The sequence below is a fragment of the Pantherophis guttatus genome, chromosome 8 (assembly GCF_059756535.1).
Source record: "Pantherophis guttatus breed Tessera chromosome 8, ASM5975653v1, whole genome shotgun sequence".
Lineage (NCBI taxonomy): Eukaryota > Metazoa > Chordata > Lepidosauria > Squamata > Colubridae > Pantherophis > Pantherophis guttatus.
In genome coordinates, this window is record NC_142070.1 from 22191453 (window position 1) to 22209857 (window position 18405).

General features: G+C 37.5%; 1 protein-coding gene across 1 annotated transcript in view; it reads right to left on the minus strand.

Moving 5' to 3' along the window:
• The window catches only part of TACR3 (tachykinin receptor 3), a 61130-nt gene that overhangs the window by 23723 nt on the left and 19002 nt on the right, over positions 1 to 18405 (minus strand). Inside the window, exons 2-3 of the mRNA XM_034442208.3 lie at positions 7731 to 7919; positions 6759 to 6909 (exon numbers count right to left, since the gene is read on the minus strand). Coding sequence (XP_034298099.1) covers positions 6759 to 6909; positions 7731 to 7919 — 340 coding nt within the window. The remainder of the gene's footprint in view (positions 1 to 6758; positions 6910 to 7730; positions 7920 to 18405) is intronic.

The window sequence follows — 18405 nt, forward strand, 5'->3', positions numbered from 1 at the left end:
AAATGGAATGTTTCTTAGTTTGATTGGTAAGAATCTCAGAATCAGATATGTTTGAGTGATTATATTTTTGTCAACCTTGGGTATACATTTATGGTTTATGGAATTTGTAAAATATTCCTTTTGCTATCATATATGGCTCTAACCTTTTCCTAAATCAAGAATAAGAGATTTCTTGATTTAAAAAAAAAATACTGTTTCTTCACAAATGTCATCTGTCACTTTATCTTCATAGTCAGCCGCCTGGTAATTCCTAAGATTGGAAGGCCTTTGGTACAAGAAAATAAGATGATGGCAATAATTCAGAAAACTCTGTTAAAAAAGAATTGGTGGTGACTTTTGTAACATTGCATGTCATTTTATAATTTGAAAATAGTCATGTATTGTTGTGGGGAAAATAGGAGAAGGAATGAATATTAGAATATTAGGTATGTTTGCCACCTTGAGTTTTTCCCCCCGCCAAAATAATACAGACAGGATAAGAGTAAATAAAACATAAATATATAAAACTTCACTGTAGCACTCTTGATTGGCAGTTTCAGCATATATATATATATATATATATATATATATATATATATATATATATATATATATATATATATATATATATATATATATATAAATTTGATTTATATGCCGCCCTTCTCCGGAGACTCAGGGCGGCTTACAATGCATTAAGCAATAGCCTTCATCCTTTTGTATATTTTATACAAAGTCAGCTTATTGCCCCCACAATCTGGGTCCTCAATTTACCTACCTTAGAAAGGATGGAAGGCTGAGTCAACCTTGAGCCTGGCAAGATTCGAACTAGCAGTAATTGCAGGCAGCTGAATGATAATAACAGGCTATTAGTCTGCTGCGCCACCAGGCTCTTTATCATATGATTTCATATTTATATATATGAAATAACATGGATGATCAACTATTAAGCAAAATGGTCAGACTTTCAGAAATCATTTTCTCATGAGCAATATTTATATATGTTTGTGTATGTATGTATGTATGTATGTATGCATGCATGTACGTATGTATTTCATTAGCAGTAGAAACTGGATTTTCATCAAAAAATGCATTTCAAATGTTTATAATTGAATTTGAATCATGGTGAAGTTTTCAGGGAGCCCTCACCTTTTTCTAATCAGTACAGCAACTGCTGTCTCTGTAGTTAAGTTATTAAACTAGCTGCTCATCTTTTAAATGTCAAATTTGTCAGATAAGCAGAAGAAGCCTAAGATCTTGCTTTAAGTTAAATGTTACTAAAATCATTTTTAGCAGCGTATCCAGGGGTGAAATCTACTTACCCTCCTTACCAGTTCGGAAGTGCATGCGTGTATCACGTGCGCGCACTGACCCTCTGTGCATGCGCAAACCCTTTTGCGCATGCGCAGAGGGTAAAAAACAGGTTACTTCCTGGTTAAAACCGGAAGTAACAACAACCGGATGGGTGAGGGGAGGGAAAAAAGAACAACCAGTTTGCATCTGGTGTTCCTCAAGCTGCTGATACGTTACAAGATAAGAACCCTTGGTCATCTTCCACTAACCTGCTGCTCTCTTCCAGTTGTGCTGAATTAGCTGTGAATACCATATGGGGCCAGAGAGATATTTGGAAAGAGAAAAATGTTTACTTTCACCAATTCTATCTAGCCAGGTACCGCTCATCTGTCCGATATATTAAATATGGACTATATGTCTGGGTTTGTTTTGGATCTTTCAAGTGTGTGTTAATTCAGGGTGACTGCCTGTGGAAGTCCCTGAAATTTTCCTGGAAAGATTTTATAAATTATTTTCCATTCATACTGTAGGGCTACGAGAGGTACTGGCCCAAGACCATCCAGCTAGCTTTGTGCCTAAGAGGGGGATATGAACTCATGGTCTCTCGATTTTTAGCTTTGGCCTGTCTCTGTATATTTAACTCTGTTTAGTTTTGTTAGTTATTCCCAAATAGAAAAGTTAATCTAGATAATAAATTAACAAATTGTCAAGGTAATGCTACCTGAAAAGCATTAACAAAAATAGATATGCCTCCTTAATTTTCTCCAGTTGAAGATTCCAGTTGAAGATTCTATTATGCATATCCTTCTTGAGTTCCCATTATTAAGTGATTTTCATGGGTCCACTGTCTTCTGCAGTCCCAATTCTCTTATATCAATGTTTCTCAACCTTGGCAACTTGAAAATGGGTGGCCTTCAACTTCCAGAATTCTGGAAGTTGAAGGCCACCCCATCTTCAAGTTGCCAAGGTTGAGAAATACTGTATTAGGCTGTTTTACCCACATTAAGTTGAAGGAGAATAGGAGGGCCATTTCCCACCATAAACCATTCACCAACCTCCCAAAACCTCATTGGGCCACCATTCCTTTCCAGGTACTAGGCAAAATAACTAGAAAATCAAAAGTTTTCCATTTTGATCGCTTAAGGTGATTTTTTTGGGGGTATTTTTATAAAGCTCAGATCCAGAGAAATTGTAGGCACTGTACATTTATTGCTTCTTTCCAAAACTGCTGTTCTCCAATCAGTCATCAAATGCATGTTGAGACAGAAAAGTGCTAGCTGTGCTTTTGAAATTGACAATGTTTCTCTAATGAAAATGGGGAAACTTATCACCCAAATGTTTCATCCCACACATTATGCAAAAGACCATATGCGTATCCAGTCAAGAAGAAACAAGATGCCGTTAAAGCCATCGACAAAAACAAACTGATAAATGGGACTTGTTCATTTTGTTCAGAGCATTTAAAAATCTATAGCAAAGCCAGAGTCAGAACAGTGGAGAGGGCTACAGCCCAAGATCCTGCTTTATTAAAGTAGTAGTAACTGAATATGAATTCATTTTAAGCATAATTGGGACATTAAAAAAAAATCTCTTCATCATAGAAACAAAAAGAAACAAAGGAGAAAAAGAAAATTAATAAACAAATGGGAAAAAAGGTAACGTAGTAAAAATTTTTTAGTCCTTTGATCCCTATTCATATGATTCATGCATATTTTGAGGAACTCACACTTTAGAGCTCTTCATTACTGATCAAATGTTATTGATCAAATATTTAAATATTTGCAGTAGAAATTTGGATTGCCCACAACAGTGTGCTGGTAGAATATTTTATTATCGTTAGGGACATCTAAAATTCTTGAATTGCTCTCAATATTGAAATGCATTTTTAAAACAGATTATTAAAGACTATTTAATAATAGATAATAAACAATAAACAATAACAGATTATTATCAGCTACTTGCAAGGCTTCAAATAAATAGGATTTTACAATGGAAAGACAGTGCCATCCTGGATTTACAATTTTGGATTGATTAAACGTGTTAGCTCTCTCTGTATAAACTTGTTCTTTATTGACAAAATGAAAAGACAGATCAATATTACTCTGCATGGTCACGGTTTAATGCTATCTGTATTGGAAAATAGTGACTTGGAGTAGAACTAGATGCTTTAGTGGATGATTTAATGTCAGTGTAGTCATGCATCTGCCTTTACAAAGGACAGACTCTATTGGCAGGTTCACTAGAGAAGAATCTTCCATTTGCAGCATCTTGTTTTGAAGAGTACCGAATCTGGCACCCTCCATATATTGAACTATGACCTCTATTAACTCCACCTAGCATGGTCAATGGTGAGGCTCTGATAGCTGCAATTCAAAACCGCAAAGGTTATAAACATCCCCATCCAAATACAATTTAATGATAAAGAGATTCTAAAGTTGTCCCTAAAGAGGACTCCCAAGAATGCCACTGACAGCCAAGAAAACAAGCTAAAGGATCACAGAAGAAATCTACCTAGAGTTGTCAGTCAAGGCTCACATTATCCTACTTCTGACATATTATACAAGGACCTAGCTTTCAGGAAAAAGTTCTCAAACTGGGAAAGGTGGAAGGAAGGAGAAGTCAAAGATAACAACTGGCATCAAGGTAGATAGATTCATTAAGATGATAACTAATTGAAATAATGTTAAGAAATTAGGATTTGAGGGTGGATGGTGATACTGTTTATATAATAAGTATAGAAGTATTAAGACAAGATAAAAAAGTAGGGGAAAAGAATATTTTGGCAGAAATTGAAATTATGTAAACTGTATTTGGATATGATAAGTTGTATAAGATATGATTCGGTCAATACTCTGTTCATAAAATATATATGTGAAAGAAAAAAATCAATAAAATTTGTTTTTTAAAAAAGGTGGATAGATTCAGTTATACTGTTGGAAAATGTAAAGACCAGGTTAGGGACAGATTGTCATGAAGAAAATTTACCTAAGTGATCACTAGGAATAGAAAATGACTTGATAGCACATAATCAATCAGGGGAAGGTCATCTAGCTAGTCTTCTCCTTGGTTGCAAGACAATGTGTTTCAAATGAATAGTAATTCTTAAATTTATGAATGGATACAATCTACATACACACATTTTTGGTGCCTAAATTATTACTTCCCATAAAACATAACGTTTGCTGCTAAATATTTAAAAACCAGTTTTGCCACCTGTATTTCTATCACTGATTAGTGCACCTCAGATTACCTCAGCTGTCAGCTGGGTCACAACATTGCAGAATTAACAATTGGCTGTAATGAGCTGGTGTGAGCCAGATTCAGCGCATCACTGCGTAAGACACTATATCTTCCTTTCTTGGAAAATAAGTAGTAAATTCTACAGAAGAATTATTGAGTCTGTCATCTGCACCTCTATAACTGTCTGCAACCCAACCAGACAGACACAGACTTCAGAGGATAATTAGAACTGCAGAAAAAGCAATTACTACCAACCTGCCTTCCACTGAGGACCTGTATACTGCACGAGTCAAAAAGAGGGCTGTGAAAATATTTACAGACCTCTCACATCCTGGACATAAATTGTTTAAACTCCTACCCTCAAAATGATGCTATAGAGCCCTGTATACCAGAACAACTAGACACGAGGACAGTTTTTTCCCAAATGCCATCACTCTGCTAAACAAATAATTCCCTCAACACTGTCAAACTATTCAATAAGGCTGCGTTACTATTACTATTAGTCTTCTCATTGTTCCTGTCACCCATCTCCTCCCACTTATGACTGCATGACTGTAACTTTGTTACTTGTATCCTTATGATTTATATTGACATTGATTGTTTCCTGATTGCTTATTTGTACCCTATGACTATCATTAAGTGTTGTACCTTATGATTCTTGATGAATGTATCTTGTCTTTTTATGTACATTGAGAGCATATGCACCAAAGACAAATTCCTTGTGTGTCCAATCACACTTGGCCAATAAAGAATTCTATTCTGTTCTGTTCTGTTCTGTTCTATTCTAAATAAAAATGGAAGATATGACAATATCTTACTGCATTACTTGCCTCTGCTAGCAGCAACCACTAAAACATACCAAGAACACATTTTTTATTATAATAGGTTATAGCCAAGAGGAGAAAAGAGAACCCTATGGCATTCTTAGAACATCAAGCTCTAGACTCCTGTTTATCACATTCAAAGCAGAAAGGTCTATTAAATGAGACAAAACTTAGAGATTTAGGACTTTAATCAGAAAATCATCACACAAAGTTGTACTGGAATGCAACATGAAATTAGTCAGTTACACTGCATAAAATGTGTATCACCTGGTATTTCCAATTCCAAGTGCATTAAAAAACTTTTATACGTTAAGTGCCCACCAGTATAACTTAAATCCTGAAAACTTCATTAAAGTAAGTGAAGATACTACATAACATGACAGCCAGAAAATAAATGAGGCAATAAAGAAATGAAACATAGGCAATGTCAATACAGTATTCTATTTGTCTTAAATCAAGTTTTATTATTTGCATGAAAAGTGGTGTAGCGAGATGGAGGAAAAAAACCCAATGGTTTTGAATAATAAAAGCTATGAAGATGCATAAATTATTGTTGCTACTAGTCAAACTTTCTTACTGCATATGGCTCTTCCTGCCCATTCTGTTCCCTGAAAGAGCTTGCTGAAACTCCCAACCTTAAATGAAGCAAGAAGTGTGTGGATCAGAGGATATGTCTTTTCTGCAGCTGATCCTACATTGTGGAACATGTTCCCATTGGAGAACTACATGGTACCCATCTTTCTGACATTACAGAAGATGCTGTAAAACCATTATGTTGTGCGTCTATGACAATTCACCATGGCCAACTCATCATGGCCAACTCACCATGGCTAACTCATCATGGCTAACTCATCATGGCTAACTCATCATGGCCAACTCATCATAGCCAACTCATCATGGCCAACTCATCATGGCCAACTCACCATGGCCAACTCATCATGGCCAACTCACCATGGCCAACTTGCCACAGCCAACTCGCTGCAGGACAACTCAGTGTGGGACAAGAGTTACACTAATATCAAAGAAATGGTGTAATACAATCCTTAAAGAAAGGATGCAAAAGGAGAGACAGAATGAAATGTGAATGGCAAAAATTAAAATCATTTTTATTTATTTTAAATAATTAAATGGAATTGTTAAATTGTCCTGCAGCGAGTTATCCTGTGGTAAGTTGGCATGGCAAGTTGGCCGTGGTGAGTTGGCCAGGTATGTTGGCTGCAGCAAGTTGTCCCATTCCCTATTTTTCAGTGAGTTTTTGGCCAGGAATGAAAATTTGAACAGCCATCCTTTATCTTATCACCTTGTTTTTAATGATTTAATAATATTTTTTACACCCCTTACAGCCTGAAGATAGGGGTAGCTTATAAATATTGTAAAATCCATTAATAATTGCTAAACAAAAAAGGTGAAGTTTTACAGTACCTTTCTCTTAGCTTTCAACTGCTCATGGTATTTGTCAGATGTATCACCTGGGATCTCTCCACCCCACAGGGTGATTCCAACAATTGTATAAGTGATGCCCATGACGAGCAGCGGGAAACAATAGACTAATGCAATCACAATGATATGATACCTAGAAGAGAAGAACATGAGCTTGACACCAAAAACATTTCTTTTTTTAAAAAAATGCTGTCATTTGTGCTCTTAAAAACAGCCAGCGTTCCTCATGAATATAATATCAGAACTTGCAATAGTTCAAAATCAGTGGGGAACATTTCAGATAGTATTGATTTCAACATAGCTATCATTAAAGAAAATAATTACAAATATTGATTTTGTTACAAAAAAGTGGCATTAAGAATTTCAAAGATGTAATGTCTCATGGATTCACACATGGATTTGTTAAAATATGCAAACCAGTTCACCAATGCAAGCATGTCTGTGTCATATCTACTACTTAGTTAATAACGTCTATTCTATCCTATACTCTATTCTGGCACCATACTCCTTTCCCCTCCACATAACCCATTCACACACACAAATGCAGTCACCTCTATAGCACAATATTCCATGCATCTGATGAACTGTAATATGCTACATTACCAGTTTTACAATGACTCCTATTTAAAGTGATACAGTACTCTATATGAGTTTTCACAGATGGAAAAAGCAAAGCCATGTACCACTTCTCCAAGTTTTCATGGTTCTGTGTTGGGAAAAAGCTAATTTAAGAATCTTATTTGGAAATATCTTATTCCACATCATCTGAGATTTGCAATATACTTCTTCCACTACTATCACAATGAAGTGCAACTATGAAAATGATGGACACTTTCAGTTCTCCCCAAGCTGTCATTTTTAGTTTGAACTGCTATGATAGGTATCATATTTCTGGGCTTTTGGAGGGCAAAAGAAGCATGCAAAAATACACAACTATTTAAAATATTGACTTACGTAAAACGTTGTTTCATACCACCTGGCCAGGAAACATAGCACAGAATTCGTCCTGGCACCACTTGAGTCTTAGCAAAGAGACACTGAGGAAATGCAAGGAGGAATGCTAGAATCCATATACTTGCAATCACTACTTTTGTGGCAGTGGCAGACAGCCTGGGCTTCAAAGGATCAATAATGGCCATGTATCTGTTAAAACAAACAAACAAGCAAGCAACAACCAGTGAACACCAAGAAATTATTACAGAAGTATAGATAGTAGGAAATTGTAACTTGAGGGCTGCTATTTTGTGCTGAATCACAATTTCTTCAATGTTTCTTCAATGTGACCCTTGCAAAATGCCACATTGCAATTCTCTGCATACCTGGTTCTGGGAGTTTGATTCCAACACATAGATGACTCTCTGATTATGTGTCTCATGATAATTTCTGACAATGTCACCAATCATCAGGCTTGGCTGAGGGCTGCCATTCACAAGACGTTACTTTTCTGTAGGAGTGAAGCCTATTCAAATTCACTAATACTATATTTCAATATAAAGAAATGTTCCTTTGAACTTCTTTTTTGGTTCATCTCTTTTCTTTTCATAATTCCCTTTCCAAATTCCCTTACTTTTTTTTATTTAAAAGAGTTATACAGCTGCCCATCTTGTAAAACACAACTCTGGATGGCTCACAGTAATAAAAACACCAAAACCATGAAAACCAAGAAAATCAGGCAGCTGACCTACCATCTCCAATTTGCCAATCCATACAATTTGTATCCTATACTAGGGACTTTGGGGGAAAGACAGATCTTCACAGCTTTCTTTTTTTTTTTTTAATTGAAAAGTTTTATAAGAAATACAAACATTTTCTCCTCCCCCGCCCTTCCCCTCTCAGCCCTTCCCTCCCCCCTTGCCCTCCCACCCATCCCCCCTCAGCCTTCCCCCCCACCCCTCTCCCTTGACTTCCCAGAACAAGCACAGGGTATAGCATCCACAAACATAAAACTAAAATACGCTAACAAATTGTTGACTTCAAATTCTTTCTAGGTCTTTAACTCCTTATAACTCAAAACACTATAAACATAAGCTAAAAGTTAAAAATGTTTCACTCATAAGCTATATGAATCTTCTTAGTCTGATACTTGTTTTGAATATAGTCAATCCATCTTTTCCATTCCGTTATGTATCTTTCGTTTGAATGGTCTTTAAGATATGCTGAAATTTTTGCCATCTCTGCCAAATGCACGACTTTTAGTCTTCACAGCTTTCTGAAAGGCTAAAAGTGGGGTGGTGGAGTTGTCAGATCCCAGGGGGGAAGGTAGATTCACTGTGGAGATCCTACTACAGAAAGCCATGCTTCCTGGATTCCATTTAAGATGGCAGCACTTAAGGCAGGGGTGTTAAACTCAATTTCATTGAGGGCCGCATCAGGGTTGTGTTTGACCTGGGGGTGGGGTGGGGTGGGCATGGCCAGGGTGGAAATGGCCAGCTCGATGTCACTCATTTTGGGGGCGCCTGTGGTGGCCCAAGCACTCTGCCAGTGAAAACGGGCTCACGAGCTCTGTTTTCAGCTGCAACAGCCTCCTGCAACCCTCTGCCAGCAAAAACGGAGCTTGGGAGAGCTGCGGGTGGTCCCTGTGAGATCTGTTTTCAGCTGTGATGGCTTCCTGCAACCCTCTGCACATGGCCCTTCTGAGCTCTGTTTTTGCTGGTAGAGGCACCATGGGCCAGTCCTTCGCTGTTTCCAGGGCAGCCTTGCAGGTCAGATGTAAGCACCCCGTGGGCCGGGTCCAGCCCCCGGAACTTTGATTTTGACACCCCTGACATAAGGGATGGGACCTGGAGCATGCCTACCCTTTTGATCTAAATTGCTGTTGTTAACCTTCTGTAATTAGTTATTAATCTAATTCAAGGTACTCGGTTGATCTTTAAGGAGTATCTGAATTTTACTTCATTCCAGATATACTTTATAATCCTCTTTAGGAGTTCTTCTGTGAGTAGGTCTGAGAAGAGGGATGCATGTATGACTACCATGTTGGGAAAGAGACTTTTAAGTGATGGTATCCAACTTATGAAAATCATTTCCCCAGAGTGACTTCTTTGATGTTCTGTTAATATATTATTCATTACTACTTTTATTTTCCAAGGCTTGCAAACATATGCACATTTAAACTAACTTACGGTAATTTTATATGTAGCAATGTTCTATACCTTATTTACTGTTTTACTTGCTAAATCCAATCTTTTTTTTAATGGTTGCTAGATAGATTTTTTAAAAATAACAATTATAAATCTTTAAAAGGGACACAGATGTTAATATTGTAAAATGTGAGTTAAAAAACAAACAACATTTTATTTTAAGCTGCCTTCATTATACTAAACTAATGTATGTGGAAGGCAGGAAATAAATTGATGAAAACATAAACAAATCTTGGTTCTAATTCTTTCTCCATTCTTTCTATATTGTATTGGATTACTTCATTATACATTAAAAAACCTTGTTGTCCAAGGCTTGCAACATAAATCAATTAAAATTAAGGGGAAAGCTACTTTCTCCATGACATATACATATGCATCTTCTCATTTACAGTAAAAGCCTATTCAAAGGCCTTGGTTTGAGTGGTTAGACTGGGGTTCTCCTATACTACTCCAACCCTCTTTGTTTGGGAATTTTAAATGCAGGCGCTTACCAAAACCTAGGATTTATACGGAATCTGTTCTAGACTGTCCCAATTCCTCTTCCTGTTGCTCCATTTACAAAGGCAGTCTAGTCTGTTCTTATAATCCAATTGTTCCTGGCAAGAGAGGACACAACACTGAATATTCACTTGTCTGATTGTTCTTTACGAGCATTTAATTCAGACACAGTGGCAAGAAAAGTGAAAAGCCTTAGAAGACATCATATCTCCTCCTTTGTTTTTCCTTCCCAAATCCTTCTTTAGAGCTATTCCCAATGCTTCATGCAAGCCAGAAACAGAATGTGAGTTGTATTAGTCCAGCTCTTCTTCCTGGTTAGAAGCTTTTTTCTCAATTTTAAAACATCAGTTGTGACTAGATAAACTTTATCTGTAAGATAATGTCAATGTCTTTACATAAAGAACATACTTCTAATTGTTAACTATTTTCTCTTTGAATTTACTTATGATTTATGGTCCCTACAAGGAATGGTTAAAGAATTTGGCACACTTAGCATATAGAACAGAAAGCTCAGGATACGTGTGATAGCAATCTTCAAATATCTAAAAGACTGTCACACAGAAGTACACTTATTATCTATTGCTGCAAAATGCAAGACCAGAACCATTAAAATTACAAGGAAACAGGTTCAGGTTGGACCTCAGAAAGAACTTTCCAACTATACAAGCTGTTAGTCCATTGAACAAGTGGAGCATGAGTTGATGAGTTCTCCTTCACTGAAGATCTTCAAACAGAGACTGGATGGTCATAGTGTATCATACATTGAGCAGGTTCAATTCTGATGACCAGAAGTGTCCTTTCCAATTCTTATGTTTTCCATGAATAATAAAATACTCCCAGTGAATCAAATGTAACATCAGGGTTCATGGAAACACCACTCATGAGCCCCAAGGCACTTCTATGTCTCCAAATTTAATCATGGTTTCAAGATTAAAATAGATGACAAAGACATTTGGGATTTTTAAAATACCCAAATCTCAAATTGAGCAGCCTCATGATTAATTTTTGGAATGAATATATCATGGCCATTTTGGGACCAATTTGATGATGGCATTTACCCCACAAAGTGGGTAACAGTACCTCTGACCTGGGAAATATATTATTATTTATAAGGACCTCCAGGAATTCTGAGAGCATTGTATGTGATTAAAGGACAGACTTCCTTTAATCTGAATTGAAAAGTTAAAAAATGAAAGATAATTTGCCTCAGAAAGGTAAACTGTACAAAAGGGTAATTCTGAAAAAAACTTAAAATTGCATGGCTCTTTTCTCAAAAGCAATATTTGCTATATCAGTTTCTCCCCAGATTATCCAAAGAAAAGTATAGGATGTTTTTAACCATTTTTGAAAGACACAATTGTTCAATATTAATTTTGTGAATTCAATATTTCCCTGATCTAATTTGCTATGTCTACTTTAAAAAATGACATCTGAATTCATTCCTGAACAGATTGTCTAGACATGCAAAATTACAGAATGATTTTGAGAAATTATGTCCATTTTTGTACTATTATTTGAGTAACTTTCACAACTTTTTTCCTTCTCAGGAAAAGCTCTCCTGCTAAAATGGAAATGGCAATGTTAACATTCACAATCTCCGGAATTTTGCCAATCCCTTTTGTTCAATCAAACATCTTTATTATATTCATAAAGATTTCATTTTTTTTCTGCTTTAGCTGCTGCCTGCATTTCTATGGGCAATAAAACTTGCCAATAAAAACTGAATCTATACTTTGATAATGTAATACTCTGTTAGTGACTGCTTTATATGGATAAACTAAAGCTACCTTATAAATATGCATGGTGTGTGGAATAAAGAGAGTTCATAAAATGGCAATCAATTACGTATTTTTTGACATCTGCTTGAGTATACAATGTAACAAACATTGCATAATTATTGTCAGGAATGAGCCAGGTGAGGCAGGAACCAATGGTTTCCAGGCCTGAGGAAATTAGTCATGGTCACTATAACTGTCTCCCATGGATATGAAGAGAATTGCCAGATATTCAATAGCTTGGAAAGATATGAGAAAAATACCTTAAAATCAAAAACCCTTTCTTCACAGTCCTATACATGGAAGGGGTGAAATCCAGCAGGTTCTGACAGGGTCTGGAGAACAGGTAGTGGAAATTTTGAGCAGTTCAGAAAACTGCTCTGGCTGGCCCCAGAGTGGGGTGGGAATGGAGATTTTGCAGTATACTTCCCCTGGAGTGGGGTGGGAATGGGGATTTTGCAGTATCCTTCCCCTGCCAGCCCACCAAGTCATGCCCATAGAACCGGTAGTAAAAAAATTTGGATTTCACCACTGATACATGGGCTTTTGAGAGCTTACTGACATAAGCAGATCTTCTTTATGCATGGTACCTTGAGTTTAGCCTGCAAGAAAGAAACTAATCTAGCATATTGGTTCTTTAACTTTTTTCTTGAGAAGCAGGTTCTTGAATATGGGGCTAAGTGTCTGGAATGTGGAGATATACTGCAGTGCAGTGGTGGGTTTCAAATTTTTTTACTACCGGTTCTGTGGGTGTGGCTTGGTGGGCGTGGCATGGCTTGGTAGGTGTGGCTTGGTGGGCATGGCAGGGGAAGGATACTGTAAAATCTCCATTTCCTCCCCACTCCAGGGGAAGGATACTGCAAAATCCCCATTTCCTCCTGATCAGCTAGGACTTGGGAGGCAGAGAATAAATGGGGGGCAGGGCCAGTCAGAATTTTTACAACCGGTTCTCCAAACTACTCACAATTTCCACTACCGGTTCTCCAGAACTGGTCAGAACCTGCTGAAACCCACCTCTCCTGCAGTGTCTGAAGTCTAAGAGTTATGAACACAGAAGTGCTGTGGAACGGAATATCTTCTCCAAGTCCATTCTAGAATCCAGTGGGACATAAAAGATATCAAATGAAACATTTTGTTCACAATGAAATCTGAAAAACTGTATCATAAACTGCATTGATAAAAATCACACCTTGGCTATTCAGAGAAGATGTATGCAATTAATTCAAAGTATTAGAACCGGTAACATTTTGAGTAGCCATCTGTTGGGCCACTGTACTCTAAGCAGGAAATTATATGTTGACGCTAAAGGGCATAATATCATAGGTTTAATCTCGGATGATAAGTAGCAGGTCTTGGGAAAATATGCTCTGTCTAAAATTTCTGAGAGCTCACAGCATTCCTCATACGGTATCTGTGGATGCTGGAAATTATAGTTCAACAACATTCAGAAATCACAACTGCCTAGCTCTATCACCTCTGGATGGGCACTAGTTCCTAATCCCTAGGATAAACATTAGGAAGGATGTAGTAAATACCCCATCTGCACAATTTGTTGTCAAAGTTCTAAACATCCAGATAAACTTTAACAGCCCCAATTTTCCTTTTTACAGTTGTCCTAAAGAGACAGACCCCTTTGCTCAAACCTATAAACATTTTCAAAAAAGAAGCTGAAAATTTTGCCCTCATCCTCTCTGATGATATTACAATGTCACTGTCATAACTTTGGCATACACAAATTGTTTTTTTTTTTAAAGTGTGACTCCCTAACTTTATTTTTTCTATTAACAAAGGAGTTGAAACTTTTCTTGGCCTGGGCAAGTTACACAAGAAATATTTTATCAAGTTTAGCCATATCAGAACAAAATATCACTTGTGCCTACAAAAATATGCTTCAGAAATTACAGCTTAGGGTTTGAGGAGAGGGATAAACTTCGTCCCCAAATCATGTCCATTTTCTAGGAAAAAGGCATTCTTATCTCAACAGTTTTAACACTTCTTCATTTTCCTCCTGACTGTTGTTATACTAGGTAGCTCTTATGAACCTTCATGGTTATAAGTACTGTATATTACTCTAGATTGGATGGTGAAAAAGCCATACATTCTACAGACTGTTTTCCCCAGGCTAATGTTGCACTCAACCATGCTCGAGCTAAAAATTGTTTGTACTAGTAACATTTTCAAAAGTCAAGAATCCTCATGCTTTTTTTTTGTTTTTATCAGTTTAGTTTTATCAGATGTACAGAGGCAAAGGGATCAGGGGTGGGTTCTAAAATATTTTACTAACGGTTCTGTGGGTGTGGCTTATTTGATGGGTGTGGCTTGATGGTCATGTGACAGTTATTTAGGATTTAGCAGAGGTACTGATATACCAGGCTTTTAACTGCTTGCAGAGCTGTACTGATCTACCCATTTATTTTTGCAGGCACTGATCTACTCATGTATTTTTGCAGGCACTGATCTACTCATGTATTTTTGCAGGCACTGGTCTACCCATTTATTTTTGCAGGCACTGATCTACTCATGTATTTTTGCAGGCAAAAACTCATTTGTTTTCTTTTAACACTGATCAGCTGTAGGGCGGCCCTTTGAAGCCCCGCGGCAAGAGTTTAAACAGTTTTTTTCCCTCTAGCCATCAGCTGGGACTCAGGAGGCAGCAATAGATTGGGGGTGGGGCCAAATAAAAGGTAAGAATAATGCGGGGGGGTGGGGGGGTGGAGGGTGGGGGTGGGCGGGGCGGGGCGGGGTCCAGAACCGGTTCGGTGATGTCATATCGTCACCGCTACCAGCTCGGTGGAACTGGGCAGAACCGGGAGAAACCCACCACTGAAAGGGATGCTAAATCATATTAAGTATAACAAAGAATCTTATTTCCAGAGTAATCTTATCTTTGCAAATAAGAGCGTTTGACTATTGAAAAAGTCAGAAAACCCATTATCATATTTGCTCTTCCTTTCTGAGAAAAGAGTTTAAACAGACAATCAGTTTTAAGGAGCGGGGTGGGGGTGGGGGGGCTAGAAAATAAAATAAAACAGATTGTGGCATTAGAAATTATAAACCTAGGAAAAGCTATAGATGCAGCACAGGCATTGTTGCGCTGAGCGATTAATTAACAGTGTTGATATGATCAGAAATACTGGCCTAAATTCAATCCATGAGAAATTAGATACATTTGTTAGTATAAGAGGCAGCTATCAGACCTCGACTGCAAAAGGCTGAATAACCTTAGATGGTAACAAAGAGATACACAAAACTCCAATTCTTTGCCTCCTGTTTTAGTTCTCTATACTTCTGCAGCTCAGAATAGTAGGCTAGTTTAAGATACGTGTAATATTTTTTCTCCAAATGAATTCATCATCTGTTGAAATATATTCTACACCGTATTCCAAGTTTTAAATTTATACATTTCTTAGAAGAACCTCATGATAGTTAACTTGCTTAACTATCCCCCATTGACCCAATGAGCTGTATCTCCTGTTAGATGAAGAATGACTTGTGCAACCATAGTTTGTCAGATTTATGATTATAATGAATTGTCTGTTTTCACCTAAAGCTCTGTCTTTCGAACTCCCATCTCCAATACCTAAAGGACAATAACTAACAACATAAGAAGATGCAACCAAATAGTGATACAGTAAGACAATGAAGTTGACAATGAAATCAATGAAGTACGTTCTATTAAATTTAGTCACTTAAGAGTTCTTTGAAGGCTCTCTCTTGTGGTCCAACAATGGCTCTGGGTAACCTTTCTGAAGCATGACAGTGTACCTAATGTTGTATTTTTCTATTGGTGTTTTTATCCCTGACTTCATACTATTTCTCCCTATTGCTATATTGCCTACTAAAGTCCTAGGATCCTACTAAAATCCTAGGATCTACAGCAACTCCTCCTCCAACCTCCATTAACTTCCCAAACTTGGCATGGGTTAACAAACTCAAATGAATTATACATACCTACTGATATATGCCTTATTTTCTCACAAGCACTCCTACCTACCTACTTCTCAGAAGAAATCACATATCTCACAGTCTGGAAGTATGTCCCATAGATGCCTGGCTCTGGAAGATTTGGACTGCTGTGATTGGATTTAGTGACTTTGTCAACAGCTATGTAAAATTACAACTGATTTTGCTTGCTGCTCCTCCCTATCCTTTTATATATGTGTACATGCAAAATCCACTTTTACTTCCCTTAGGGGAATATTTCTAGGATTTTACTTTAATCTGTACTCTTCTAAGTATGTACTATCCATTACGAGAACTAGGGCAACCGACAGGTTCAAAATTATAGTGTTAACCTGCTTCCTGACAATTCTTACAGTTTTAATGAAAATAGTACACTTGGAGACATTAAAAGAGTGCTGGGATCAATGCTAAATACTACTATATTAAAAGCTCCATTTATTCCAGTACAAAAAAGGAATGAGCTTGCATCACATAATTTAAAAGAATGGAATAGTTTTCAAACACATAGGCTCAGATCCATCTAAACGTGGCTAAGGTATAGTGGTGGAATTTAGCCAGTTCGCACCACTTCGGGAGAACCAGTTGTTAACTTTCTGAGCAGTTTGGTGAACTGGTTGTTGGAAGAAATCATTAGGGCAGAGAATCGGTTGTTAAATTATTTGAATCCCACCATTGCTAAGGTGCATGTGGAGCCTGTGTTTGGGTCACATACCACTTATACTTTCTAAGATTCTTTATATATTTTTTCTTTTTGAGTGCCAAGAGCAGATAAGAATACAATTTTTTTCCCCTCAATACACCAGAAATTTAAAGGCTGCAATTGCCATGGCACCAATAACTCAACATGTTTCCTATTTCTCGATAAGGAGAGATATCTCAAGCAATAAAGGAAGAGAAAGGAGGACAGACATTCTTTACCATGTTCAGAGACCTGTAATTAGGGTGGGCTTCAGATCTTTTAACAATGGGTTTGCGGTCCCGTTGCTGGATGGGCCTAGTCGGCATGGCCTACTATGGGGGGGGTGTTACCCTCCCCAGGTTCCAGAGTCTTTCCTCGAGCCTCCAGGAGGGCGAAAACTGCTTCCCCCGTGGTCCAGAGGCCCTCCAGAGGCCGGAAAAAGGTCCATTTCCGGAACTTCCAGAACCTCCAGTAGGCCCATTTTTTTTCCCTCCCAGAATCTCCGTGTGGCCCCTGCACTTACTTGGAATGATGAACAGGTCACGTGGAGACTCCTGGGAGGGGTGGGGTGGCCGTGGCCAGCCAGGGGTGGCATTTGGGGGTTCACCGAACCCCGCTGATCTTTGGGTGGAGGATCACCCAAACCCTGCTGAATCCGCAGGAGCCCACTCCTGCTCGTAATCAATACCATGAGCATTGGATGGTAGGTAGAGGGAAGGAGAGGCAATCTTTATGAAGGCTTAACATTGCTGTACCTAAACACCTAAAGATTTTATGAGTCTGTTTAGTTCCACTTAGAAAAAACATTAGAGCAGAACAAATTATATTCTGAATAGTGAGGGAGATAACAATAGGTGTCTAGAACAAGTCACAATGATGCAAATATAATGAAACATATGTCATAATTGGATGGTATAAACTTCCATGCTTGTATTGCAATATATACACAAATATTTGAATCCTATAGTTTTCATCATAACATTGCAACACACATTTTGTCATTTGCCAAAGAGTGACTGGCTCTGTACAACAAAAGATGGATTTCTTTACTGCATTAAGCCATGGTTTACCTTATTAGTTTATTGAATATACCCCATTAGGCTAGGTACATGCAACTGCTAAATCATAGCTGTGGTTTAGAAGTTGGATGAAGGGAACCAAAATAAATCTTATTATGGTATAGTGTACTACAGTATATGTATCATATTACCGGTAGTTTGAGCTCTTTAAGATAAACTAAAACGTACAGCCAAAGTTAATAGAAATCACTCTTGTTTATGCTCACACTGCTATCCTGATTATAAGCCCAACTGTCTACTGATGTGCAAGAACAGTATGTTAAAGTGAGAAGGGCCAGAAAAGTAAATCTTTTTCAACTGCATGTTGTTTATGTATGAAATTTATTATTTATTAATCACATTCCCATCTCACAAGAAGCAAAAGCTGGCTGGCATATCACGATCAATAAAAGCAGATATATAAAAACAATCATAAAACCCTAAAACATTAAAATATACAAGCGTTTGCAAAGGACATGGTACCTGGGAATTTTGGGAGTTGTGCTCTCAACTAGT